At 37.0% G+C, this 26,852-nt stretch overlaps 1 protein-coding gene and 1 long non-coding RNA gene across 13 annotated transcripts in view; one reads left to right on the top strand and one right to left on the bottom strand.

The window, feature by feature from the left end:
* Positions 1 to 26,852, top strand: part of EML5 (EMAP like 5) — a 192,872-nt gene that overhangs the window by 86,964 nt on the left and 79,056 nt on the right. For 11 of the 12 annotated variants that reach the window (XR_012416050.1, XR_012416049.1, XR_012416051.1 and 8 more), the window contains exons 12-20: positions 498 to 604; positions 1,423 to 1,541; positions 3,694 to 3,880; positions 9,922 to 10,027; positions 11,410 to 11,503; positions 12,455 to 12,555; positions 18,633 to 18,835; positions 19,761 to 19,872; positions 21,837 to 21,964. Coding sequence is in view for 8 of the 12 variants with exons in the window: in XM_005561988.5 (XP_005562045.1) it covers positions 498 to 604; positions 1,423 to 1,541; positions 3,694 to 3,880; positions 9,922 to 10,027; positions 11,410 to 11,503; positions 12,455 to 12,555; positions 18,633 to 18,835; positions 19,761 to 19,872; positions 21,837 to 21,964 (1,157 nt within the window). In the remaining 4 variants the exon portion in view is untranslated. The remainder of the gene's footprint in view (positions 1 to 497; positions 605 to 1,422; positions 1,542 to 3,693; positions 3,881 to 9,921; positions 10,028 to 11,409; positions 11,504 to 12,454; positions 12,556 to 18,632; positions 18,836 to 19,760; positions 19,873 to 21,836; positions 21,965 to 26,852) is intronic. The other variant, XM_065549193.2, reaches the window with a different exon arrangement.
* LOC141407317 (uncharacterized) lies at positions 437 to 20,997 on the bottom strand. The gene is made up of 3 exons (XR_012416053.1): positions 20,876 to 20,997; positions 5,821 to 5,918; positions 437 to 563 (listed from the first exon to the last, which is right to left on the bottom strand). It is a non-coding gene; the product is annotated as an uncharacterized lncRNA (long non-coding RNA).

The following is a 26,852-nucleotide window of genomic DNA, read 5'->3' as shown; positions in this document are numbered from 1 at the left end:
CATAGAGTGTGGAATACAATAATTTTGATTGCATTTTAATCTATCAAATAATGAGTGAAGAAACAGTTATATTAATAGCAAAACAAACATTGAATATATCCTCTGGGAGATGGGTATCTAGATTTTGTAAATGCTTTTATTGACCAAAATTATCTAATGTCAATTCATCTGTTGCATATAGTATTTTTAGCTATTTTTCATGTTAATTATAGGTTATATTCACTTATATTTGCACAGACATTTAAATTTGATGTAGCGGTCATTGGGGAGCCAGTGAAGGGATTTAAAGGAGCTATTGAGTTTGCAGTGAGTGGAGAGGAAGATAATCTGTAGTACAGTTTACTGACATCTGTGTCACTTGAATAGGTAATTTCATTTGATTGTTTTATGGCTTGTCTCCATGTCAACTGACGTAGCTCTTAATCATTAATTTTCCAGTGCTGTTTTGATAATGAATCTTCTTTAAACAAATAACATTTCATTTTTAAAAATTACAGAAAGTCTGGCTGACTCTCATAGTGATGAATCAGATTCAGATCTGTCTGATGTTCCAGAGCTGGATTCTGAAATTGAACAAGAGACACAACTCACCTACCGTCGACAGGTAATTTTCTATATCACACAGTTTTTCTCTGAAAAGTCCAATTTCTTCTTTATCTTGCTCCCCGTTAGTCATCTGTTGTTATCTTTTGTGTCTTTAATTTCCCAATCAATGTATGATTATATTAGTTTTCCCACTGTCAGTGTTAGAGTACACTTGTGTAAAATTTTTTTTATATTAAATGGTTGGTATATTAAGTATGCTTGCCTTCTATTTGCCTATAGGATTTTGTCATAGTATACTCACATTTATTCCCTTAAAAGTATTCTTTTGTGAAGTATAAAAATTTCCTGGAACACTAAATATCTGTTTGTCAGTGTGATATATAGAAAATGTGAATTTGTTTGTTCTTTCCGAGGGAGTAAATTTCATGAATTATCTTTTCATTTAAGACTATTATTAAAGGTTGTTTTCAGACAATGTCTGAAAGTTATATTGAGAGTATATGAGGCCGGGCGCGGTGGCTCAAGCCTGTAATCCCAGCAGTTTGGGAGGCCGAGACAGGCGGATCACGAAGTCAGGAGATCGAGACCATCCTGGCTGACACGGTGAAACCCCGTCTCTACTAAAAAATACAAAAAAACTAGCCGGGCGAGGTGGCGGGCGCCTGTAGTCCCAGCTACTCGGGAGGCTGAGGCAGGAGAATGGCGTGAACCCGGGAGGCAGAGCTTGCAGTGAGCCAAGATCACGCCACTGCACTCCAGCCTGGGCTGCAGAGCGAGACTCTGTCTCAAAAAAAAAAAAAAAAAAAAAGAGAGTATATGAAAACCTTTATTAATATATATTCTAAGAATATTTCTACTTATGTACATTTTTTAAAGGTTTACAAAGAAGATCTACCTCAGCTTAAAGAACAATGCAAAGAGAAACAAAAAAGTGCTACTTCTAAAAGAAGAGAGCGGGCTCCAGGAAATAGTATTCGATTACACTTTGTTCACGGGTATAAAACAACTATCTTTCATTTATATGTTTGAATTTTGGTTCACACTTACTAGCTTAACATCTCTAATGATAGAACTGACTGTATCCCCTGAAATGACATATCTGAAAGTATACAACATTGCCCATGGGGAAAACACATCACCTGAATCTAATCATAAGGAGACATTAGACAAAACCAAATTGAAAGATATTTTTTAAAATATCTGGATTTTGAAATGATTATAAAGGACACTGTTGGGACAACTGGGCATGTAACTTTAAACAAGTCACTTTAAACAAGTCACTTAACCTCTCAGCTTCTTTTTTTGTGTCTGAAATGGAGATAATAGTACTGTGTTAGTCCATTTCACGTTGCTATAAAGGAACACCTGAAGCTGGATAATTTATAAAGAAAAGAGGTTTATTTGGCTCAGTGTTCTGCAGGCTGTACAAGCAGGGCAGCAGCCTCTGCTCAGTTTCTGGTGAAGCCTCAAGAAGCTTTTACTCATGGTAGAAGGCAAAGGGGGAGCAGGTGTGTTACGTAGTGAAAGAGAGAGCAAGAAAAAAGGGATCGAAAGGGAAGGGGGTTTCTGGACTCTTTAAGTAATCAGATCTTGTTTGAACAAATCAGGAGATAACTCACTTATCACCAAAGGGATGGCATAAAGCCATTCATGAGGGATCTGCCCCCATGACCCAAACACTTCCCACCAGGACACTTCCCAGTATCCCACACTGGGGATGACAGTTCAACATGAGATTTGGACAGGACAAATATCTGAATCGTATCAAGTACCTACCTTACAAGGTTCTGATGAGGAGTGAATAAGGCAATACTAGTGGTGATTTACAACGTTATGTGGCACATAATAAGCGCTATGTAAGTGTTTATTAAATAAAAAAAAATCTTATGAAAGTTTCATATTTATGGAAATGGACCTCTTTAAACAATTAAGTAAAATGTAAGAGATAATCATCTCCCCTTAATATGTCTAATTTGGAATGATACTGTAACTTCTTGCATGAGCATTTTTGCCTAAATATTTTAATTTCACCAAAATACAGGTTCTGAATTCTCTTAGAACATCCGTCAAGACAGGTCTCACATTTCAGCTTGGCAGAAATAGATTTTCCAATCTGACTCTTTTCTACCTTTCACCCAGCATTCATTTTCTTAACTGACTGATAATACTTATCAAGAATTTTAAAAAGGATTTATTAAGTAAAAGTATTTTTTCTCCAGTGTTAAAATGGTCAGTAGTTTTTATGCTGTTATATTTTATGAATTGGGTTTCTTTGAAGTGCAAAGCAAGGTTGCTATAAATGGACTTATTTTGACCATTTAAGATTTGGCTACTTTGTCTTGGATGAATATAATATTTTTAAATTGTTGTTTAAACTTATTTTTGGAATATATGTTATATTAAGGTGTATAAAAGGGTACAGTTTGAAAATCTTTCTCCCACCTCTGCCCTCCCAGCCATCATTTCCCCTCTCTGCAGATAGTCACTATTACTTAGTTTCAGAAATACTTATACAACAATTACAAATATATATTCTTTTCTATGCCTTTTACTTATAAAAAGCAATTGTTTTATGGTATACAATTTTAATATTATACTTACGTAAATAGTAGTATACTATACATACTATTGTCTACCTTGTTTTTTTCACTCACTATTATACCTTAGATTTAGCTATTTGCAGTCCGAGCAGTTCATAAAAGTTTATTGGATCAGGGATGGTGGTATTTTTTAATTGTTCAGGCTGGGCATGGTGGCTTACACCTGTAATCCCAGCACTTTGGGAGGCCAGGGTGGGTGGAGCTGAGGAGTTCGAGACCAGCCTGGGCAACATGGCAAAACCCCATCTCTACAAAAAATACAAAAATTAGCCAGGCACAGTGGCACGCAGCAGTAGTCCCAGCTATTTGGAGGGCTGAGGTTTAAGCCTGGGTGGTCAAGGTTGCAGGGAACTGTGATCACACCATTGCACTTCAGACTGAGTGACAGAGCAAGACCCCATCTCTTTAAAAAAAAAAATTGTTTAGTATCCTGTAAAACTGGAAATTGAATGATTCACTCAAAGGGTACCTACTTCTCCCCCGTATAGTCTGTATTGATCAGATAAAAGACCAAAATTAATTACATATGATTTGTTTTCTGTATTAGTTACAGAGGTTATGACTGTCGAAGTAATCTGTTTTATACTCAAATTGGTGAAATTGTGTACCATGTGGCAGCAGTGGGTGTCATTTATAATCGACAGCAGAACACACAGCGTTTTTATCTGGGTCATGATGATGATATTCTCTGCCTAACTATTCATCCTTTGAAAGACTACGTGGCAACAGGCCAGGTAGGTTTGAAAGACTGACAGTGAACCAGATAAGCTACACCTTTGTTTGAGTTTAAATAAATTAATCATATATCTCTTTTGTGTTCTAGGAAATGAAGAGTAAAGAATTCTTTAGAATGGGTTTTATTTTCAGATTATAAATAAAATTTACCCCAAACTTTTTTCCTACAGTTTTACTTAAAGTTTTTATTGTTTTAATTCGAATTATTTTAATTTAAATTTGGAACTCATAGCTCTGGCTTCTTTTTTCTGTCATGATATTAATTTTTTAAATTAGTGAGTAAAATTAAAGAAAAAATAAAGACTAGAAATCTGTTTTTTTTAGGTTGAGTTACCTAAAACAGTAAATAATTTAACAAATGTCCTGTGACAAACCAAAGGACAATGTCTCTTTATTTTACAACCAGGATAGTAATCTATTCAGGTTTACCAAAGTAGAAAGCACAAATATTGAAATAAAAAACCCTGGGAAAATATTAACTGATACCTCTCTATATGGATTTCTTAGAGAAGGAAGGGAAGAAATGAAGTTTATAGATTCTTACTCTATGTAAGTATTTTACTAGTTTATTGATGTATATTTATTCTCACCTCAACCTTGTGAGAGTAAAATTATTTCCTTCAGTCTACAAATGATGAGGTTTAGGTTTGGAGAAATTAAATAATTTGCTTAAGATCAATCAGCTAATAGGTAGTAAAGCCTAAAGCCTTCAGTTTGTCTGGCTTTAAACACTGTGTAAATATACCTTTTAGCTAGGATATGTGTAAAAGGGGTCAACTTGCATCTTCCTATATAGCTTTCTTGAAAGGAGAGAAAACTCCTCCCTTTTTTCTTTCTGCCATTCTTCTTCCTTTCTTTGTGCCTCTCTTTACTTGCTCTTTCTCTCCTTCCTTTCCCTTTCCTTATTCCTTTCTTTCATTCACTCAGAAACATTAAGCACATTCTGTGTAGCAAGAAATGTGCTAGAAATATAAAGATAAATAAGACAACTTCTTGCCATGGTGGAAACTCATATTCTGAGTTGTGATACAGTGTCCTAAGTATAGATCAGAGAAGCTTGTCTCATCTATATTTATGACAATACCTTAGCACTATTGATGTTTTGGGGCAGGTAATTATTTGTTGTGGGAGGCTGACCTATGCATTGTAGGATATTTAGCAGCATCCCTGGTCTCAACCTGTTAGTGTCAGTAACACCCACTTCTCTGAGTTGTGGCAACCCAAAATATCTCCTGACAGTGCCCAGATGTCCCTTGGAAGGCAAAATCACCCTGTTTTTAAATGTAGAAAGATGTACAATGTCTTGTAGCAATGTAATGAAGAACTAACGATTAATTGTGTCCAGCAGAATCAAAGAAACCCTCGTAGAGATGATGACATTTGAGCTGAGTTGTTTACTTGGCAGAGGGGAAGTTGGGAAAAAGCATTCTAAGTGTATTATAGCATGTGTAAAAGGTAAAAGTAGAGAAAAAAAAAAAAAAAAGCCCAGATTATTTGAAGAACTATACATAACCCACAGTGTTCAAATCTTAGAATACATTATGGACATTAGTGGAGGAACTAATCAGGAGGGTAGGTGGAGGTTAAAACTACCTGGTTATCCCATATATTAACACAAACTGGGTCTTGGATGCACAGTTGTATTTAATGTTTTACGATCTAGCCTTTCCAGTGCAGGCACTTTCTGAGAAACCTTTGTCCTCATTTGGGGCATTTTCTTGTCAGGTTTTTGTGTTTGTTTTTGTGGATATTTGCTTCATTCCACTTCTGAGTTTTCAGGTAGACAGGTGTGATTAAAAACTCTGTTCTAAGGTGTTTATTGTAGTGGAGTAATGGGTTTGCAGTAATAAGTCATACTTTTCCACTGAAGGGGAGGGTTTGGGAATCGAGACTAGATAAAGTTAAGTTGTTGGAAGAATTCCTTGATTGGAAATTTTACCTTTGTGTTTTGATGCTCTGTTTCCTGAAAATAACTCAGGGATGCTCCAGGTTTGTCCATCTACTGCTTTGATTCCTTGGATCTCACCCATTCTTTCACTTTAAGAAAAAAATAATAATAATTGTTGCAGAGGTCTCTGTATTTTGCGGCTTCCCTTTTGTAAGAAGCACTTTTCCCAAATAAAACAATTTTTAAAAAAGCAATTTAGATGAAAAATCTAGAGAGTTTTTGCCTTTCGGAGAATTAAATACAAAGAATAACCCCTTGTCAGGAACTGTAATCTTAAGTGGAAATGAAAGAATGTGAAAGAAACTTACCTGGAAAGTCGAGTAACGTGACTAATTGTGCTATCATTTAGAAATTTTGTTTAATTCAGCAAATACTTGTTGAGTGCTTCCTATTCAAAAACATTAAATGACGGGCGGATCACGAGGTCAGGAGATCGAGACCATCCTGGCTAACACGGTGAAACCCTGTCTCTACTAAAAAATACAAAAAAAAAAAAAAAAAAAAAAAAAATAGCCGGGCGAGGTGGCGGGCGCCTGTAGTCCCAGCTACTCGGGAGGCTGAGGCAGGAGAATGGCGTAAACCTCGGAGGCGGAGCTTGCAGTGAGCTGAGATCCGGCCACTGCACTCCAGCCCGGGCGACAGAGCGAGACTCTGTCTCAAAAAAAAAAAAAAGCATTAAATGTTGTAGGGGAAACACAAAGATAACTCGGACTGGCTGCCACTATCGGGAGCTCAGAATGTAGTACAAGAATTGGACAAATTACTCTGTGTATATATGTGTATGTGTGTATATGTGTGTGTGTATATATATAATTCACTAAAAATACACTGATTTAGATGTCCTGTGGGCAACTCAGGTTCAGTATGTCTAAAACAGAGATAAATAGCATTAGTCTTCCCTTCCAAACCTGTTCATCCGTTTCTGTTTCCTTCTTAGAACATACCTGGAAGTTAATCTTGTTCTTCACCCCTAAAGCTAGTCAGTCCTCAAGTTGTACCCATTCTTTCACCTGAATATGTATTTATTCTTTATCTTCAATATTCTTTTTATCTCTAATTTTTCCGTACCTCTACTGACAATCAGTGCTTCACAATTTCTGAAACATTACTATAGCTATTTGTCTCCTGCTTAAGTTTTTTCCTCTATCCATTTTCCCCGTTCACTAGTAATCTTTCTAAAAGTCTTAAAATTCTTCCATGTTTATTAGTATTAATAGCTTGTAGGCTGTCTAAACAGCTGTCTAAATAGCCACAAGCTCTAAATGGTAAGGGATGAAAAGGGGAGGTTGGAGAGTCAGACTTGGTTAAATGCAATTCAAGGCATAACATCAATGCAGAATTGGAAGTTGACTCCCAATGCAATTAAAGGCTTTTAACCAAATCTGACTCTCCAACTCCCCTTTTTATCTCTTATCATTTGCCTCTTTGTAAACTATTTTCTTGCCTTAGAATTTGTCCAACACGTATAATGCTATTTCACATCTTTTACTTAGTTCCTTCATCTTAGAAAACTCTTCCTCTTCACTTGTATTCAACCTTCCAACTTTAATTTCTGCTCCTTTTAAGACTTAGGCTATGCCCATCTGAGAACTCTCCCAACCTCTCCATTCTCCCCTTCATCCCTGAGTGAGGTGCGCTAAGTGTACTTTAATAATACTCAATATTATACTAAATACTGTCTATACCTCATGGAATATGATATTGAAATCCAAGCTTTTCCACCTATTAGCTACTGGCGAATTACCTAACCCCTCTTTGCCTTCGTTTCTTCATCCTTTAAAATAAGGATATTATCTGTTCCTATCTCGTAGAGTTGTTGTGATTGGTACATGAGTCAGTCTTTGTAAGGTGCTTATGGAACAGTTTCTGGCACATAAATCACTTCTCAGTGAATGTTAGTCATCATCATAATTTCCAGGTGAGATGTCCACTAGACAATTGAAAATGTAAGTCTTGAATTCAGAGGAAAAGTAACTGTTCGAGAGAAGGACTTGGGGAGATATTTATTGTTTAACCACTGAAAGTATAGAAATGAGATATCTCAGGGCAAAAATGAAGAATGAGAAGACTGGAGAATTAAAGACCACCTTGGGAGGAGAGGTTTGTATTTAAGTAACAGGTGAGGAAATTGAGAAGGAAACTCACTAGTGGGAGTCAAGGAAGCTGGGTGCTGTGGCTCACGGTCTCTAATCCTAGCAATTTCGAAAATCGAGGCGGCAGATCCCTTGAGCCCAGGAGTTCAAGGCCAGCCTGGGCACATAGTGAAACCCCATCTTTACAAAAAATACAAAAATTAGCCGGGCATGGTGGCACATGCCTGTAGTCCCTGCTACTTGGGAGGTTGAGACAGGAGGATCACTTGAGCCTGGGAGGCAGAGGTTGCAGTGAGCCAACATCATGCCATTTCACTCCAGCAGGGCAACAGGAGTGAAACGCTGTCTCAAAAAAAATAAATAAATAAAAAATAAGGGTGGGGGTGGGGATCAAGGAAACCAGAGAACCAGAAGAGAGTAGTACAGTAAAACCATCAAAAGCATCAAATTCTGTAGAAGTTTTTATATAAAAAGAAAACTTAAAAGTTACTTTTACTACTATGTACCCATAAAACATGTTAAAAGTTTTCTAAAAAGTTACTGGTAATGTTTGGCTGAATAACTTAGTGAAATATTGGCTGATTGCAGTGTTATTTGTTGTATCTTTTTATAAAATCAATCTCGGCCGGGTGCCGGTAGTTCACACCTGTAATCCGAGAACTTTGGGAGGCCGAGGCGGGCAGATCACCTGAGGTCGGGAGTTCGAGACCAGCCTGACCAACATAGAGAAACCCTGTCTCTACTAAAAATACAAAAAATTAGCCGGTGTGGTGGCGCATGCCTGTAATCCCAGCTACTCGGGAGGCTGAGATAAGAAATTGCCTGAACACAGGAGGTGGAGGTTGCGGTGAGCCGAGATCGCGCCATTGCACTCCATCCTGGGCAACAAGAGTGAAATTCTGTCTCAGAAAAATAAAAATAAATAAATGAATAAAATCAATCTCTAAATTAACTATAATTGATAGTTCTATTAATTATTTCAGGAGTTGTCTCTATATACAAAGACATCTCTTTATACTTATGGTTAAAGAAAGTGACTACTTGAGTCTAGAGGAATAATTAAGAATTGATAGTTTACCTGTGCATTAATGAACATCATAAACCAAGTTAAAAAATAAGTGACAGAGTGCTGCAGTAAAATTACCTTTTCAGGTCTGCTGACATGCTTGGTACTTTAACCCCCTCTGAATATTTATTTACCCCATTATTTTAGTCTAGAATTCTTTATATTCAAGTTCTGTACTTTCTGAAGGCCCACCTCCAGTACCTTCTCTTCCATGGACTCTTTCTCCACAGCCTTTTCATGTTCATTAAGCATCTATTAAGAGGTGTTTGTCTTTAATTGATAATGTCCTGTTTTCCCAGGAGTTTGCAAAAGTTACCTGAATGTCTTATTGCTCATTGTATTTAGCATAGAAACAATAGATGTTCAGTAAGCATTTATTATCTTTATTGATGAAACAGATGATAAAAGTCACATAGTTCTAGTTACATCATTCCTAGAAACACTGAACTTAGCTTCATTAGCTTTTTTTTTTTTTTTGAGACGGAGTCTCACTCTGTCGCCCAGGCTGGAGTGCAGTGGCGCAATCTCGGCTCACTGCAAGCTCCGCCTCTCGGGTTCATGCCATTCTCCTGCCTCAGCCTCCCGAGTAGCTGGGACTACAGGCGCCCACAACCGCGCCCGGCTAGTTTTTTGTATTTTTAGTAGAGACGGGGTTTCACCGTGGTCTCGATCTCCTGACCTTGTGATCCGCCCGCCTCGGCCTCCCAAAGTGCTGGGATTACAGGCGTGAGCCACCGCGCCCGGCCAGCTTCATTAGCTTTTGAACAAGTGTAAGAAAAAAATATCAGTAACATGTATAGTCTGCTTTAAATTTTTATTTAATAAATTTCTGTGGTAAATAAGTCAAGCTGTAAAAATCTCTCATTTTATTTCCTTTTAATAGATATGGATATTAATTGTATATAATAACGTCTATAATTCTTTCTATTTTAGGTTGGTAGAGATCCCTCAATACATATATGGGATACAGAGACCATTAAACCATTGTCCATATTAAAGGGCCACCACCAATGTGGTATTAGTGCTGTTGATTTCTCAGGTAAGGCTGTTTGCTATCTCAGTAAGAATGAACAAAATGCAGAGGCAACACATAGCGTTTTAATCTAACTTATTGTTACCTAAGCTTGTCCTTCAGCTGTGACATTCACAGTTTTTATCAAATGTGTATACTGTTGTCCTTATCAAACACTATGAAAGTGTGGATTTGCTAGCTAGTTTATAATTATAACTTAATGAGTATAGTTTTAATACCTATTAAAATTTGCATGTTTCTAGTAACATAAAAATGTTTATCTACGTAACAACCTAAATTCATCTCAGTTACCACAAGTAGTTTGTATCTCCCACATTGGGCAAGCACTGATCTCACTGTTTTATAGCTAGAGTAAACTTTGAAAATGTTTAGGGTAAAAGGCTAGCAAAGAAAGAGTTGAGAACTGAAATACTTATTTTAGACATATTTATACAGTGACAATTTTAAGCTGTCTTGTAAAAATAATTTCAGATCATATTAGCGCTTTTCTGTTTATTTAAAAGTTTGACAACTGCAGATAGGTCTACAGTGAAAGGTAGGGTGTGAATTGGGAAGAGGGAGGAAATACTATTAATAGAGAATTCTATATTAAGAAACAGTGAATTAATGCTTTTGCTGCTCTGACTGAAGTGATAAATTATCCATAGTAGAGTTCAGAGGGAAATATATATACATATTCAAAGATTTGCTAACAGAAACTAGAAAACGAATTGCGAACCAAGTGAGTCACCAAGAAAAATACCACTGGAGCAATGAGGAACTAATTGAGCCTTGCAAAGTGTGGTAAAGTGGGAAATATTTTCTTGTGGTCTGAGCCTTTACAGTCTATAAACACGCACACCCATAGGATATTCACTGATCATTTGTCTTAATGATTTGTCTAATATGTTCATTATGTATTGCTTGATATGATTGACCTTTACTAAAAGGAGTTATATTAGTGGTAGTATGTTGTTGTAACTTACATGTTTTTCATTTGATTAACTTTTCATACTTACTCTAAGTTCTTATATTACAGTAGATTTCTTATGGTGAATTTAATTAAAATAAATATTTTCTTCATCCCTTTGTTAGTTTTCCCTTTCCTTCTATTTTTTAAATCTCTTTTTTCCATTTTTCTTATCTCCCTCCTCCCATCCCAACCTGATGGATAGATAAGGAAAAGGAGGTCAGGTGCAATGAGAACAGATACATTTAGAGGATTTGAGAAAGTTTTATTCTCCCTCCCTTATAAATTCTGGTTCTTTTTATAGCTGTATGCATGCCTAGCATTTAACATTATTTTTATCAAATTTTAAATATAGGATGTGGGTCTAGAATATATACTGAATGTTTTCTCTCTTCTGAATGTTAATAGTCAGTTTATCTCTCTCATTAATTTTCCACAGCGGATGGGAAACGTTTGGCATCAGTTGGCATAGATGATAGCCATACTATTGTGCTGTGGGACTGGAAGAAAGGAGAGAAACTTTCAATAGCAAGGTAGGAAAAAAACTTGATATCACATTTGCAAAATACTAGAATTACTTTGGACTTAAAAATTTTTAAATTAAAACAATTTTGAAATCAAGCAAATATGTAACTTTTTATTGCTTCCATGTTTGTTACCATTGAATAAATAATATAATCATAGTAAATGATTTCAGAATTTCTTTGTAGATTTATCCTTTGTGAACCCACTTTTAAATATAACTATAATATGGCATTGGATATAACTATCTGAAATCTCCATGTACAGGTAGAGTGTGTTCTACTGTATGATAGAGCTGTTGGAGAGCATGATCAAATGCTCACATTATATATTAAAGTGAAAAAAGATACATATGCATATATATCACAAAGAAGTTATAGGTTTTTATTTTCTTATATTTTTCTTCATTTTCTAAGTTTTCTATAGTGAGCATGTATTTTTTTACAGTAATATTAACAATGCTTTAAAGGAGGAACTAGTCAACAGTGTCAGAGATTTTAACCTCCTCTTTATTAAAGCAGTGTTAAAGCACTTTAAATATATAGATAAATGCTTTTTATGGAATATATAGATAATGCCCAAATTAACAATAGTTTAAGAGGAACTTTGTAGTTGGAAAGGCTATCTTAAGCTATAACAAAGTATTGTTTTAAAATTGCCTTTAACCCATTCGTGCCACAAATAGCATTCCCTATGCACAGTACTGTAGTAAGTATTGTAGATACTGTCTGAAAGAAGTTCAGTTTTGACCATATCTGTCTTTTGAGATTCTCTTGAGCAGAATTACCATATTAAAATGATGACAAAAGAACAAATACACAAATACACAGACCACATCTGAGAGATAAGTGGGAGAAAAATATTCAGTAAATAGAGTAATCGAGATAGGATATGGATTAGGCAAGAGATTAGTACAGGAATGATGAATCTTTAGAGCTAAAACATTTTGATGTTTATTTCAGAGGAAGTAAAGATAAGATTTTTGTTGTAAAGATGAACCCCTATGTGCCTGATAAATTAATTACAGCTGGAATTAAACACATGAAATTTTGGCGTAAAGCAGGTAAGAAAGTGCTTCTTTTTTATTCTGTAGAATTTTAAGAAATTATTGCTTTTGAAAGTAATTTAGCTAAGTGCAGTGTGTACCCTAGACTGCATCCTGGAATAGAACAGGAACATTAGGAGAAAAACTGATGAAATCTGAATGAAGTCTTGAGTTCATTAACTAATAATGTATCAAATATGTTGGTTTCGTAGTTTCAGTAAATGGTCTATGGTAATATAAGATGTTAACGTTGGCTGGGTACAGTGACTCATGCCTGTAATCCCAGCACTTTGGGAGGCCGAGGTGGGAGGATCACTTGAGCCTAGATGTTCAAGAGCAGCCTGGGCAACATAGTGAGACCCTGTCCCTACAAAAAAATAAAAAATTAGCTGGGCATGGTGGTGTGTACCTGTGGTCCCAGCTTCTTGGGAGGATAAGGTGGGAGGATCACTTGAGCCCAGGAGGTTAAGGCTGCAGGGAGCTGTGATCTCCCACTGCACTCCAGCCTAGGCAACAGAGCAAGACCTTGTCTAAAAAAAAAGATATTAGCATTAGTAGAAACCAAAGTGTATGAGAGAATATTCTGTAATTCCTTTGAATCTTTTTTGGAAATCTAAAATTATCTAAAATAAGTTTATTTTTTTAAAGTAATTTACTGTTGTATTGATACATTTTAAACAAATAGAAGATTTATTGCCATTTATTGGCTGCATTTATGTAGTTGATATGGTTTGGCTGTGTCCCCACCCAAATCTCACCTTGAATTGTAATAATCCCCACGTATCAAGGGCAGGGCCAGGTAGAGATAATTGAATCATGGGGGTGGTTTCCCATACTGTTCTTGTGGTAGTGAATAAGTCTCATGAGATCTGATGGTTTTATAAATGGGAGTTCCCCCTGCATAAGCAATTTTGCCTGCCACCATGTAAGACATGACTTTGCTCCTTATTCACCTTCAGCCATGATTGTGAGGCTTCCCCAGCCATGTGGAACTGTGAATCAATTAAACCTCGTTCCTTATAAATTACCCAGTCTTGGGTATGTCTTTATGAACAGTGTGAAAACAGACTAATACAGTAATATTCATACTTGCAAAAAAATTCAATATATGAGATTAATCAAATTATGTCCAGACTTTTTCTTCTGTTAAAGACATGTTCTATAGTCTAAACTGAAAAAGAAAATATTTTAAAAAATTACTCATATGCTATAAAATGATATAAAAGTGGAATGCTATATTACTTTAGTCATTTGTAACTATAAAATAAAAAATGTCTGTTTTCTAAATAGTATACTTATAAATTCCAGCAATGTGACATCAAAATCTCAATAAATTGAAACTGTTCAGAGAAAATATGTGAATATAGGAAGAAGTAAAACATTATTAGAAAAGAATAAACTTAGTTAAGACATTTCCCAAGTTCAAGTAACTTTCAAGTTGTAAATTACATGGGACATGGATTAATTTTCAGTCTTGGATTTAACACTTTATCAAAAACTCATCAGATGACAGCATATGCATTTACAAAGTAAAAAGAAGTATTTTTACATTTGTAATTTCGTTTCCATATGCTTAAACAAACTTTTCATTTGGGCACCTTAGTCACTGGTAATTGCAAATTCACAGCAAATAATACAGTTGCACCTCACAGCATCAGAAAGTGTAACGGATTGGTTCCAGGATTCCCCAAGGATACCCAAATCCATGCTGCTCAAGTCCCTTGTATAAAATGGTATGGTATTTGCATATAATTTATGCACATCCTCCTGTATATTTTCAGTCATTTCTAGATTACTGATAATATCTAATATAATGTAAATGCTATGTAAATAGTTTGTTATACTGTTGTTTAGGGAATAATGACAAGGAAAAAATGTCTGTACGTATTCAGTATAGATGCAACCATCCTTTTTTTCTTTTTGAAACAGAGTCTTGCTCTGTCGCCCAGGCTGGAGTGCAGTGGTATGATCTCGGCTCACTGAAACCTCTGCCTCACGGGTTCAAGTGATTCTCCTGCCTCAGCCTCCTAAGTAACTGGGATTACAGGTGCCTGCCACACCACGCAGCTGATTTTTGTATTTTTTAGTAGAGATGGGGTTTCACCATGTTGGCCAGGCTGGTCTCAAAGTCCTGACCCCAGGTGACCAACCTGCGTTGGCCTCCCAAAGTGCTGGGATTACAGGCATGAAGTACCATGCCTGTCCCATCCTTTTTGAAAGGAATATTTTCAATCCACATTTGATTAAATCCACAGATGCAAAACCTGAGAATATGGAAGGCCGATTGTACTTAGTATTTCTGTCCTCAAAAAGAACTATGAATTTGTTTGAAATAAGATTTCAAGAAGGTAAATAGTCTTGCAATGAAAATACTTCCAAATGAATAACTTTCTCTCTTAAGTTTGGTTAGACGGTTGAAGGTTGAACATTTCAACCTTCCTTACTTTTGGGGTTCTGATCCACAGAGTTCATTAACCAACTGGGAAGTAAGTATCCACTTACTTAACCTAAGTATTGTTAACCCTCTAAATGCATAGTTTTAGGTAAACTAGGTTGAAGGAGATGACTTAGACTTGAGGTTAACATGGGGCTTCTTGCCTCCCATTCCAGATCTAGGCTTTGAGAATTTCAAGTTTTGAATTCTTAGTCTCTCCCCTAAGGAATTTGAACTCTATTCATGGTAGGGACAGAGGGATGGGGAGCCACTGAAAGTCTTTGATGCAATAACAACATGACCTGATTACATGACCTCGTGTAACAGGAACGTGTTATCCTGTGTGTATCATCGAGAAAAGCCAGCTGTCAGTGCTCTAAACCAAAGGTGGCAAACTTTTTCTGTAAATGGCCAGATAGTAAATATTTTAGGTTTTCTAGGCCAAAGGACAAAATCAAGAGTATTATGTAGGTCATTATAGAACAAGAGAGAAAACTGTCCTGCCCTGCTTACCCTGTTTGCACCCAGTTGCCATTAGACATTCTGTCTGCCAGGGAATGGGCCTGGCAGGTTGTGGTGGGGAGTGAAACTATAGTGAGCTTCACTCTACCCTAGTGACACATAGATCCTAGTGTGTCCTTCTGTTCCTGGAGAGCCCAACCTTCTGAATTTGGGCAGCTGACCAGAAGTGGGGCAACTGCTACACTGAGATTCCACTGCCAGATAACAAGCAGTTGCCATTAGCAGAGTCTCTAGCTTGTAGGTGGGGGCCAGCCCAGAGTTGGGGCAGATGCTACTTACAGCCACAAACCAGGGAGGCAGACCCTGGGTGCAGAGAAGTAAACAGACTTGGTCTCTGCAGCTCAGAGTGCTAACCTGCTCTAGTGGACGTTGTACAAAAACAGGTAGTGGCAGGATTTGGCATTCAGTCTGTAGTTTGCCCACCCTGCTCTAGAAGATACTTTGCCCTCTAGTAAAGGCCAGTTCTCCCACTTGTGCACTTGATACTTTCTGTCATCTACTCAAGGGCGTCACTCTAACTCTTCTACCCTTTCTCTACTGTATCATCAATTTTCCTCTCTACTGACTCTTTTTAGCATACAAGTGTGATGTGATTTCTCCATCTTAAATAAGTGACACAAAACCCTCTTCCAACTCTGTTTTCCAGTTGCTGATCAATTTGTCATCTTACTTCTATGCTAAACCACCTCTAAACAGTTGTTCCTACTTTCAATTTGCAATTTATGTTCTCTTTCTTTCTCTTTAGAAAAGTCTAATCTAGTTTTTTTCACCTCACCACTCCACCCAGCTGCTCTTACAAGGTCACTAATGACTCTGCCTTCTATGTTGAGAAAAGACAGTCTTCTGAATACATTTGGAATCTGACCGCTTTTCGTCATCTTCTATGATATCACTTTGGTCTGCCACCTTTACCATTTGCCCAGATGATTGAAATAGCCTTCTAACTCCTTTCATCCTTGACCTCCCTTGTATCTATTCTCAATCCAGAAGTCAGAATGAACCTCTTAATAAATCAGTTGCCAGATCTTGTCATTTCACTACTCAAATGTTTTGCATCTCATGTAAAGCAAAAGTTGGCCATGTTTACAATGGCCTGCAATACTGCCTTTGACCTCTCCAACCCCATTTCCCATTACTGTCTTCCCTTCTTTGCTACTCCATACTGGTCTCCCTGGATGTTACTTAGCGATTTCAGTCTTGTTGTACTGGGGCCTTTGCCCGTGCTGCTCCCTCTGCCTGGAACACTCTTCTAGCATGGCTTGCTCTTGCTACCTCCTTCAACTTTTCTTTTTTTTTTTTTTTTGAGACAGAGTCCTGCTCTGTCGCCCAGGCTGGAGTGCAGTGGCCGGATCTCGGCTCACTGCAAGCTCCGCCTCCCGGGTTTATGCCATTCTCTTGCCTCAGCCTCCCGAATAGCTGGGACTACAGGCGCCCGCCACCTCACCCGGCTAGTTTTTTTTTGTATTTTTAGTAGAGACGGGGTTTCACTGGGTTAGCCAGGATGGTCTCGATCTCCTGACCTCGTGATCCGCCCGTCTCGGCCTCCCAAAGTGCTGGGATTACAGGCTTGAGCCACAGCGCCCGGCCTCAACTTTTCATTTAGATACATCTTGATGAGGCTTACCTTAACCACCCTACTTAAAATGGACTCCTCCCGCTTCCTGTCTCCTTTTTATGCTTACATTTTCTCCAAAGCACCCATCATCATCTAACACACTGTATATTTTACTAGTTACATTTATTGACTGTCTTTCACCATGAAGCTCCAAGGAATTTTGTTGTCTTGCCTTTTTGGTTCATAAGTCTACCCCTGGTACATTGAATAGTGCCTAGCATGTATATTTCTTTTTTCTTTCTCTTTTTTTTTTTTTTTTTTTTTTTTTGAGACAGGGTTTTGCTCTGTCACCTAGGCTGGAACGTAGTGGCACAATCATGGCTCACTGCAACCTCTGCCTCTCAGGCTCAATCTATCCTCTGGCCTCAGCCTCTCAAGTGGCTGGGACCACAGGCGCCCACCACCATGCCCAGCTAATGTATTTCTTGAATGAATGAAGGAGGGAAGGAATTTGTGAGTTCAATTGGGAAAAATGGGCAAAAGATATCAATAGGATTGATGACCAATAAAAATATGAAAATATGATCAAGCATAATATTCACAGAAATGCAAATTTAAACCACAATAAAATTCAGTTGGTGTTTCATATTCCCCAGTGTGACAACACAAACTGTTCCCAAAGGTGGGAAACAAGGAATTCTTTTCACTGTTAGTAGGAATGTGCATTGGTATATAAACTTTGGAAAACAGTTTGGCAAGAGCTGATCCCTCTTTGATCTATATGCTATGCCTTTTGCACATTACTCTATTACTATTCCCAGGCATTCCTAGAGAAATTCTTGCACTCGTGTAGAAGAGGCCTTTACAAGAATGTTTAAAGCAGCATTGCTTTTAATAGCAAAAACTTGGAAGTAACTTAAATGCCCATTAATAGGAAAATGGATAAACCATGGTATGTTTATATAATGGAATGCTATTGGTTATGAAAGTGAGTTTTCTAACATGTAAACAACTCTATAACAAATCATTGGTGAATAAAGCAAGTTGCAAAAGAATACATACAGGATGATATTTATAGAAAAATTTAAAACATGAAAAAATATGACATTGCTTAAAAATTCACGAATATGTTATATATAAAGGAATGCATGAGAAGAATCAGTATCACATTCACAATAGCAGAGGGTGAAGAAGGGAGATGAGATTGGCATGACATTTCAGTTACTCTGGGATCTTTTTGTAGGTCAGTGGATGTACAGGCATTCATTGTATTGGGGTTTTTAAATGCCTTTTTGTATTCTTAAATATGTCATAATGAAAACTTTAAAAAACATCATCAAAAGTGCTAAGGACTGATTAAAACAGACTTAGTCCAGGTCTTTGTTTATCTAAAAAGTTACGGTCTTAATGCAGATATGCAAGGTGTAACCCACATCACTGATTGAGACACCTGTATTTTTCAGTTCTCCTTACTGTTGCATGCCTTTCTATTCAAACAACAACAACAGTAGAAAAGGAATTTTGCTTCTTTATAATTGCGTACATTTTGAAAGTGGTACTTTCATAATATTTTTTGTGAACTAGGGGGAGGATTGATTGGAAGAAAAGGCTACATAGGCACACTGGGGAAAAATGACACAATGATGTGTGCAGTGTATGGATGGACTGAAGAGATGGCTTTTTCTGGAACATCCACAGGAGATGTGTGTATCTGGAGAGACATCTTTCTTGTAAAAACAGTGAAAGCACATGATGGGCCAGTGTTCAGTATGCATGCTTTGGAAAAAGTAAGTAACCTAAAGAGATTTCAAGTTAAACATAATCTGTCATGGAGAGTAAAGCGTTTTCAGAAGTAAAGGAACACTGCCTTTCTGCTTGGCTGGACTATCCAGCAGTAGTCTGTGGGCTAGGCTCATCTTGACTTTTCTTTGTTTCTCTTTTCAAACTCCTGAACACAGAATGAAATAGGTCTGCAGTGTTTTGTTTTGAGACAGGTCACTCTGTCACCCAAGTTGGAGTGCAGTGGTGTGATCACAGCTCACTGCAGCCTCCAACTCCTGGGCTCAAGATATCCTCCTGCCTCAGCCTCTTGAGTAGCTGTGACTACAGGCAAGTGCTACCTGCTCCCATCTAATTTTTAAAAATTTTTCGGTAGAGATTATGTTGCCCAGTGTAGTCTCCAACTCCTGGGCTTAAGCTCTTCTCCCACCTCAGCCTTCAAAGTGTTGGATTACAGGCATGAGCCACTGTGCCAGCCAGGTCTGCTGTTTTTTTTCTTTTTTCTTTTTTTAAAGTTTAACTTCATGTTCTTAAGCTCATGCTATGTGTCAAAAACCAGCTGTTTATATATAATCACCATATCCTATCAGGTAGTTACTATTATTGTTTTCTCATTTTAAGGATGAGGTTATTATGTAGACTCCAGGAGGGTATATGTAACTTTGAGTGGTAATCTGAGGTATAGTTACAGATTTTAGAAACTATGTTTCTAAAGCCCCATCCTAAAAGTAAAATGTTTAGTGTCACTGTAAGTATTATTGCGGATTCCATGTAGACGGTTTAAAAAACAATGAATTCTTATGCTTATTCCTATTCTTTACAAGCTGTAACTTTTGGCTATATTCTTTTTTCTAGAAGTTTTCAATATAAGGAAAAAGGCTACTATTTAAAAAAAATTTAGATTTTTATTAACTTGGACCTTTTTTTTCATAGGGGTTTGTAACTGGAGGAAAAGATGGTATAATAGCTCTTTGGGATGACTCTTTTGAAAGATGTCTCAAGACCTATGCTATAAAAAGAGCTGCATTGGCCCCGGGATCTAAAGGTGATTTGAGACTTATGGGAGATTTTTATAGGAAAAAAGATTAACTGCTTATTAATATGCTTGATCACTGAGGTGGAACACATGGCATATATTTTTCCTTCTTGTTGGGCATCAGCATTAAGTGGAAGAAATCACTTAATGATACCAGAATCATTGCCGTCTTTTCAAAAATCTATTTTCTGTGATGCACATTGTAAAATATTTGTGAAGTACAAGATTATGAATCCTAATTTTTAACATTAATTTTCCAAAGAAAATTTCCATGTGAACATCACAGTTATCACCAGTCAGGAACTTGTGTGCAACTTTGACATTTTGTTTCACCTTGGCATTTTGTTGACCCTGCCTCTCTAGCCTCACAGGCCCTTTTTCTGTTTGCCATTTGTTTGTTTGTTTATTTATTTATTTATTTATTTATTTAAGAGACAGGGTCCTGCTGTGCTGCCCAGGCTGGAGTGCAGTGGTGCAGTCATAGCTCACTGAAACCTTGAACCCCTAGACTCAAGTGGTCCTCCTGCCTCAGCCTCCTGAGTAGCTGGGACTAAAGGTGCCTGCCACCATACTCAGCAAATTTTCAAATTTTTGTACAGCCAGGGTCTCTCTATGTTGCCCAGGCTGCTCTCAAACTCAAGTGACCCTCTAAACTTGGCCTCCTGAAGCACTGAAATTACAGGCATGAGCCACTGTGCTTGGCTTTTTTTTTTTTTTTTTTTTTTTAAGAGAAGGAAGGGTGCAAGGGCAGTATTAGGCCCAACTCCCTGTCCGCTGACCATCCTCCGGGCTGTGGGCCCAGAAGGTGCATTTTCTTTTGAGCACATTTCTTCCTTTAAGGCATGGCATCACACTCTCCCTGACCTCTGGGCCTTTCTACATGTTTTTACTTTTTCCTAAAACATGTCCTTCCTCTTCCCTCCTACCCCCTCCAGTTACTTGACAACATACTTATTTTTCAAATGTCAAACCTGATCTTTTTTCTAGGATGATTTCCCCCACCTGTACTCACCTCCTCTTGAAAAAGTTCGATTCCACTGCTATGTGCTCCTATTTCAATATGCCCCTAACACAGGGTCTGTTTTCCTCATTGTATGCTCTGGAAGGGCAGGAGTTGGGTCTATCATCTTTACTAATGTGTTGCTGAAGCCTCCCTAGGACAAGTAGACATAAATATAGTCGGCCCTCTGTATCTGGGGGTTCCATATCCTCAGATTCAACCAACTGCAAATAGAAAATATGCGAGAGAAAAATAAAAGGTAACAATAGAACAATAAAAATAATATAAAAATACAGTATAACAGCTATTTACATAGCATTTACATTGTACTAGATATAAGCAATCTAAAGGTGATTTAAAGCATATGGGGGCCAGGCGTGGTAGCTTGCGTCTGTAATCCCAGCACTTTGAGAGTCCCAGGTGGGTGGATCTCCTGAGCCCAGGAGTTCAAGACCAGTCTGGGCAAAATGGCAAAACCCCATCCTGAAAAAAAAAAAAAAAGGAATGATGTATGTGGATTATATGCAAATACTGCTCCATTTTATATGAGGGACTGGAGCATCCATAGATTTTGGTGTCTGTGGTGGTCCTGGAATCAATCCCTGAAGGATACTGAGGGCTGACTATGTATCTTGAGTTGAATTAAAATTACTAATAAGAATATTGTAAATACTCTAAGAGGGGCAGGAGATGGATAAGGAAGGGCTAATGTAAGAAGAGGTAAACAAATAGTTGTCAGAATGGTAGGAGGAAATCTGAGAATAGAATCATAGAATTATAATACATAGGTGGTACTTATTTTGAGATTACTCAATTGAATGATTAGGGATAATGTAGTACATTTATTAGAAAAAATACAGGAGAAAACCTTGTAATATGATTTTCACTGTCAAAGTAGCTTAATTGGCAATATATACACCCTTGTATTATAGTAACTGTATGTCTAGAAGAACATCTTCATTTAACATTTCAGGTCTTCTCTTGGAAGATAATCCATCTATACGTGCCATATCCTTAGGACATGGTCATATTTTAGTTGGCACAAAGAATGGCGAAATACTAGAAGTGGATAAAAGTGGCCCAATAACACTTCTGGTTCAGGTAATTTTAAATGCTAATTTGCTTTTTTTTCTTTACATACAATTGATTATTTCAATATATAAGAGCCAAAAGTTGACAGTGATGAAAAATAATGTTAAATTAGGGAAATATTTGTTAATGTATACAGAAAAAAAATCAAATTTGGTTATAGCTAAATGATTGGGTATCAGTAAATATACATATTCTTATATGGAATAATTGCCAATATTTTAAGTAATTTCTTATCACAAAGTAAGGGACCAATGAAAAGAAAAACCAGTTGTAATTAATTTAACCCAGTCTGTTTTTAATTTTATTTATGTAAGGTATATTTGTTGAGCCTAAGGCAATTATTTTTCTCTGAAACTCTTTATTAGGTCATTCTTAAGTTTCTAAGAAAAAATAAAAATGAATATGTGAATGTATGCTAAAAGTTTATTGTTGAAAATTAAATATCAGTGAAAAGATATAAATAATAAAACAATCCAGAAATATAAAAATTATGTGATAGAGATGTAAAATTAAAAAGCAAGATTAGGTGCTGGTTATATGATCCTTAACATTTCCATCAGGAATGCTGGATTTGATTTGTAGATTTATATTTCTTCTATGTATTATATTTTTCTGGAAAATAGGGAAATAAATTAATACCATAAAACAGTAAATGAAATAGGATACATCTTGTTGAAAAATTGTCCTTATGCAACTCTACATAGCAACACCAAACTTTGGCTTGCCTTTTTACCCTGAAAAACAATTTTCTTTCTTAATACAGACTTATTTCTTCTGCAACCCCCACTTCACTGTTACACCACCAATGAGCACACCTAGATGAGAACACTGGGCAGGCTTTAATGTTAATGTAACATTTTGATAGGTCAAGGAAAATTTGTAAACAGATGACGAAATGTTATATGTTAAATTAATTGGTGTCTTACTGTTTAATTTCACTTACATAATATGCCTTTGAAGTAAAAAGATGGTGAGGTCATGGTGTTTAACATGTTTGTGATGTCTTGGAAAATATTAACACAAGTATGCTTTTACAGATGAATCCAAATATGAAATTATTAAAAACACAGTTTCTTAACTGTGAAAAAAGATTTAGAAGTCACAAATAATGTCTGTTATGAGAAAAACTTTAGACAAAATAAATTTAACAGAGTTAATCTGCACATTAAAAGAGGGCTGGCTTGGTGGCTCATGCCTGTAATCTCAGCATTTTGGGAGGCTGAGGCAGGCAGATCACTTGAGCCCAGGAGTTTGGGAAGATGAGGTGGGCAGATTGCTTGAGCCCAGCATGAGCAACATAGTGAGACCCTGTCTCAGAAAAAAAAAAAAAAAATCATGAATTAGGCAGCACTGGAAAAGGCTCAGAGAGATCCACTGTAGCAGTGTGGGCAGTGAGATTTTATAGGCTGAGTCCGGAAGTAAAACAAAAAAAAATGTATTTGATTGGTTAGAATGGAAAGACCTCACTTAGAGATTGGTTGGCAGATTCTGATTGGCATAGTCTCTAGTTTCATTTCACTGTTTACATTGGGCTTTGGTTTGCTTACATAGGAACCTAAAGCGCCGAACCTTTGGCCTCCCAGTTAAAATTTTTTAAAATGTCCTGTTGTTTTTAGTATTTATTGTAGAGTTCAAGATTTCAATTGTCTTATTTTCTTCTTGAGATTGGAAACAAGATAAGGATACCAGATCACACCATTATTGTCCAGCATTTTGTGTGAGGTCTTAGCCAATCCAGTAAAACAAAACACTAATTAAGGTGTATGTGTTGGAAAGGAATGGACAACAGTATTGGTATTTTTGGGTGTTATAACCCTATACCTTGAATATCAAGGGAATAAACTGAAAAAATATTAGAACTAATTAAAGAGTTCTGTAAAGTGATTAGATGCAAAATCCACTTATAAAAATCAATAGTGTTTCTATACACTAGCAATAACTAGTTAGAAGATATGATATTAAAAATGCTACTTGCTGGCTGGGCACCGTGGCTCACACCTGTAATCCCAGCACTTTGGGAGGCTCAGGCAGGTCGATCACAGGTTTCAGACCAACCTGGCCAATGTGGTGAAACTCCGTCTCTACTAAAAATACAAAAATGAGCCAGGCATGGTGGCAGGCACCTGTAATCACAGCTACTCAGGAGGCTGAGGCAGGAGAATTGGTTGAACCTGGGAGGTGGAGGTTCCAGTGAGCCAAGATCATGCCACTGCACTCCAGCCTGGGCAACAGAGCAAGATTCCCTCTCAATAAATAAATAAATAAATAAATAAATAAAATGTTACTTGCACCAGGTGCAGTTGCTCATGCCAATAATCCCAGCTACTCAGGAGGCTGAGGTGGGAGAATCACTTGAAGCCGAGTGTTCAAGATCAGCCTGGGCAACATAGTGAGACCCCCCCCCACACACACACCTCTAAATAAAATAAAATTAGCTGGGTTTTCTTGCACACATGTGTAGTCCCAGCTACTCAGGAGGCTAATGTAGGAGGATCACTTGAGCCCAGGAGTTCAAGGGTGCAGTGAGCTATGATTGCACCACTGCATGGCAGCCTGAGTGACAGAGGGAGACCTCATTTCTTTAAAAGAATGGTGCTCACACACAAAAAAATACAGTAACGGGGAATAAATATAGCTAAAAATATACTCGACCTGTGTTAACAAAACTGTAAGATTTTACTAAAGAATAAAAGAAATAAGTTATATAAATTTAATCACAATCAAAATATTAGATTTTTTACAAATTCTGGAAAGACATTAAAAACCATATAGAAGAAAAAATATTCAAGAATAGTTAAGAAAACTTTGAGAAACTCTCCATGCTAGAAATAAAAATATTATAAAATGATAGTAATTACAAGTATAGGAATATATGTACCCTACAGAAGTGTTTACATATATTTAACAACAACAACAACAACAAACTGTACAGTGTTTGTAGCAGCATTATTCCATGGATCACTTTGGGGAGTAAGTGCCATCATAACATTAAGTCTTTCAGTCCATGAACATGGGATAAGCTCCCTATTTAATTAGTTTCTTTTAACTTTTTCTGAGTGTATTGTAGTTTTCAGTGTATAGATCTTGCACTCATTTTGTTAAATTTATTTTTAACTTTCATTATTTTTAATGCTGTTATAAATACAATTGTTTTCTTAATTTTGATTGTATATTATTCATTTCTTGTATATCAAAATGCAGTAGATTTTCACATTAACCTTATAACCTGTAAACTTGCTGACCTCATTTATTAGTTCTGATAGTTTTATAGTGGATTATTTAGGATTTTCTGTATACAAGATTATGTCATCTGTAAATACATGTAGTTTTACTTCTTCTTGTCCAATCTGGATGCCTGCTATTTCTTTTTCTTGTCCCATTGTCCTGACTAGAACCTCCAGTATACTGTTAAATGTAAGTGGTGAGAACAGAACATCCTTGTCTTGTTCCTGGTCTTAGAGTGAAAGCATCTAGTCCTCCACCATTGAGTATAATGTTAACTTGGGTTTTTCATAGATGCTCCTTACTAATTTTAAGTTGAGGAGTTACTACCCTTTTATTCCAAGTTTGAGGAGCATTTTCATCATAGATGGGGAGGGATTTGTCAATTTTTCTGTGTCTATTAAGCTGATCATGTGGTTTTCATTTTTAATTCTGTTGATATAGTATATTACATTCATTGATTTTTTATGTAATGTCAATCTTGCATTCCTAGGATAAATCCTACTTGGTTGTGGTATCTAATTTTTTATATGTATTGGATTTGGTTTGCCACTATTTTGTTGAGGATTTTAGCATTAGTATTTATAAGGGATATTGGTCTTTAGTTTTCTTGTGATATCTTTGATATCACAAGAAATCAGGCTTTAATATCAGGGTAATAATGACTTTATAATATAATTCAGGAAGGGTTCCCTCATCTTTGTCTCTTTCCCAGACCACACCCAACTGTTAAACTCCTTTAATTGCTAGCTTATTGCTCTATTATTTTCAGTTTTCAACATTTTCCTCAGGTATAAATTGTGCCACAGGCTAAACCAATCAAGTTCAGGTTCCTTTAAAGGGATACTTCCCAAGGTTAGTGTTTGAGGTTTGTTTCTGACTCCAAGCAGGCTCCTCCCAGCTAGTTCTCTTGGACAAACTAGCTGGCCTACAGTTTAGCCCATATTTCCAGTGAGCCTACCAGTCTCCTCCCAATTCCTTTTTATTAGATTTTTTTTTACAAATTCTGGAAACATATTAAAAACCATATAGAAGAAAAAATATTCAAGAATAGTTAAGAAATTTTCAAAACAATTTTCACCATTTTTGAGAGCATACTTACGCATGAGCTTTTTCACACTCCTCTGTAAGTGAAGTCAGTTCCTTTGAGAAGAGATTAGGAGCTATCTGGTTTTCTGGTTGTCTCTCCCTCCAGGCAAAATCTCTGAACTAGGGCTGTGGAGTTGAGAGTGAGGTCAGTGGAATCCTTATCTTTGAGTATCTCAGGCTTTAGGCCCTGAGTACTTGGTAAGGGGAGAGGGGACGGTGGACAGTAGTCTCAGCTGTTCCTGAGTTACCACCAGGACCCCATTATTCTCAGAGGCACCGTATCCAAAGTAGAGCCTCCATCTGGAGGAGGGGCTGGGCAGAAGCTATCTCTCATCTGTCAGCTGAGCTCAGTAAGAATTTAGCCTCAGCAACAGGAGACTGAGGGCAGGATGAGAAATGCTGACATCCTGCCCTGCCTGGGAAGATAGCGCTCTGAGCGGGAGCTCTAGGGAGAGAGAGCCTAGTGTTCTTGGTTGCATCAGTCTCGGAGTTTCCATCTAGATAAGGAGAGAGGAAGGGAGTGAATCTCAGTTTAAATACCATAGACTCTTACTGTTCTTAACAAATTTTAGCAGATTTTCTTGAA

This window comes from Macaca fascicularis, chromosome 7, assembly GCF_037993035.2.
Source record: "Macaca fascicularis isolate 582-1 chromosome 7, T2T-MFA8v1.1".
Classification (NCBI taxonomy): domain Eukaryota; kingdom Metazoa; phylum Chordata; class Mammalia; order Primates; family Cercopithecidae; genus Macaca; species Macaca fascicularis.
The sequence above is the reverse complement of the archived record's forward strand: the minus strand, read 5'-3'. Positions and strand labels throughout refer to the sequence as shown.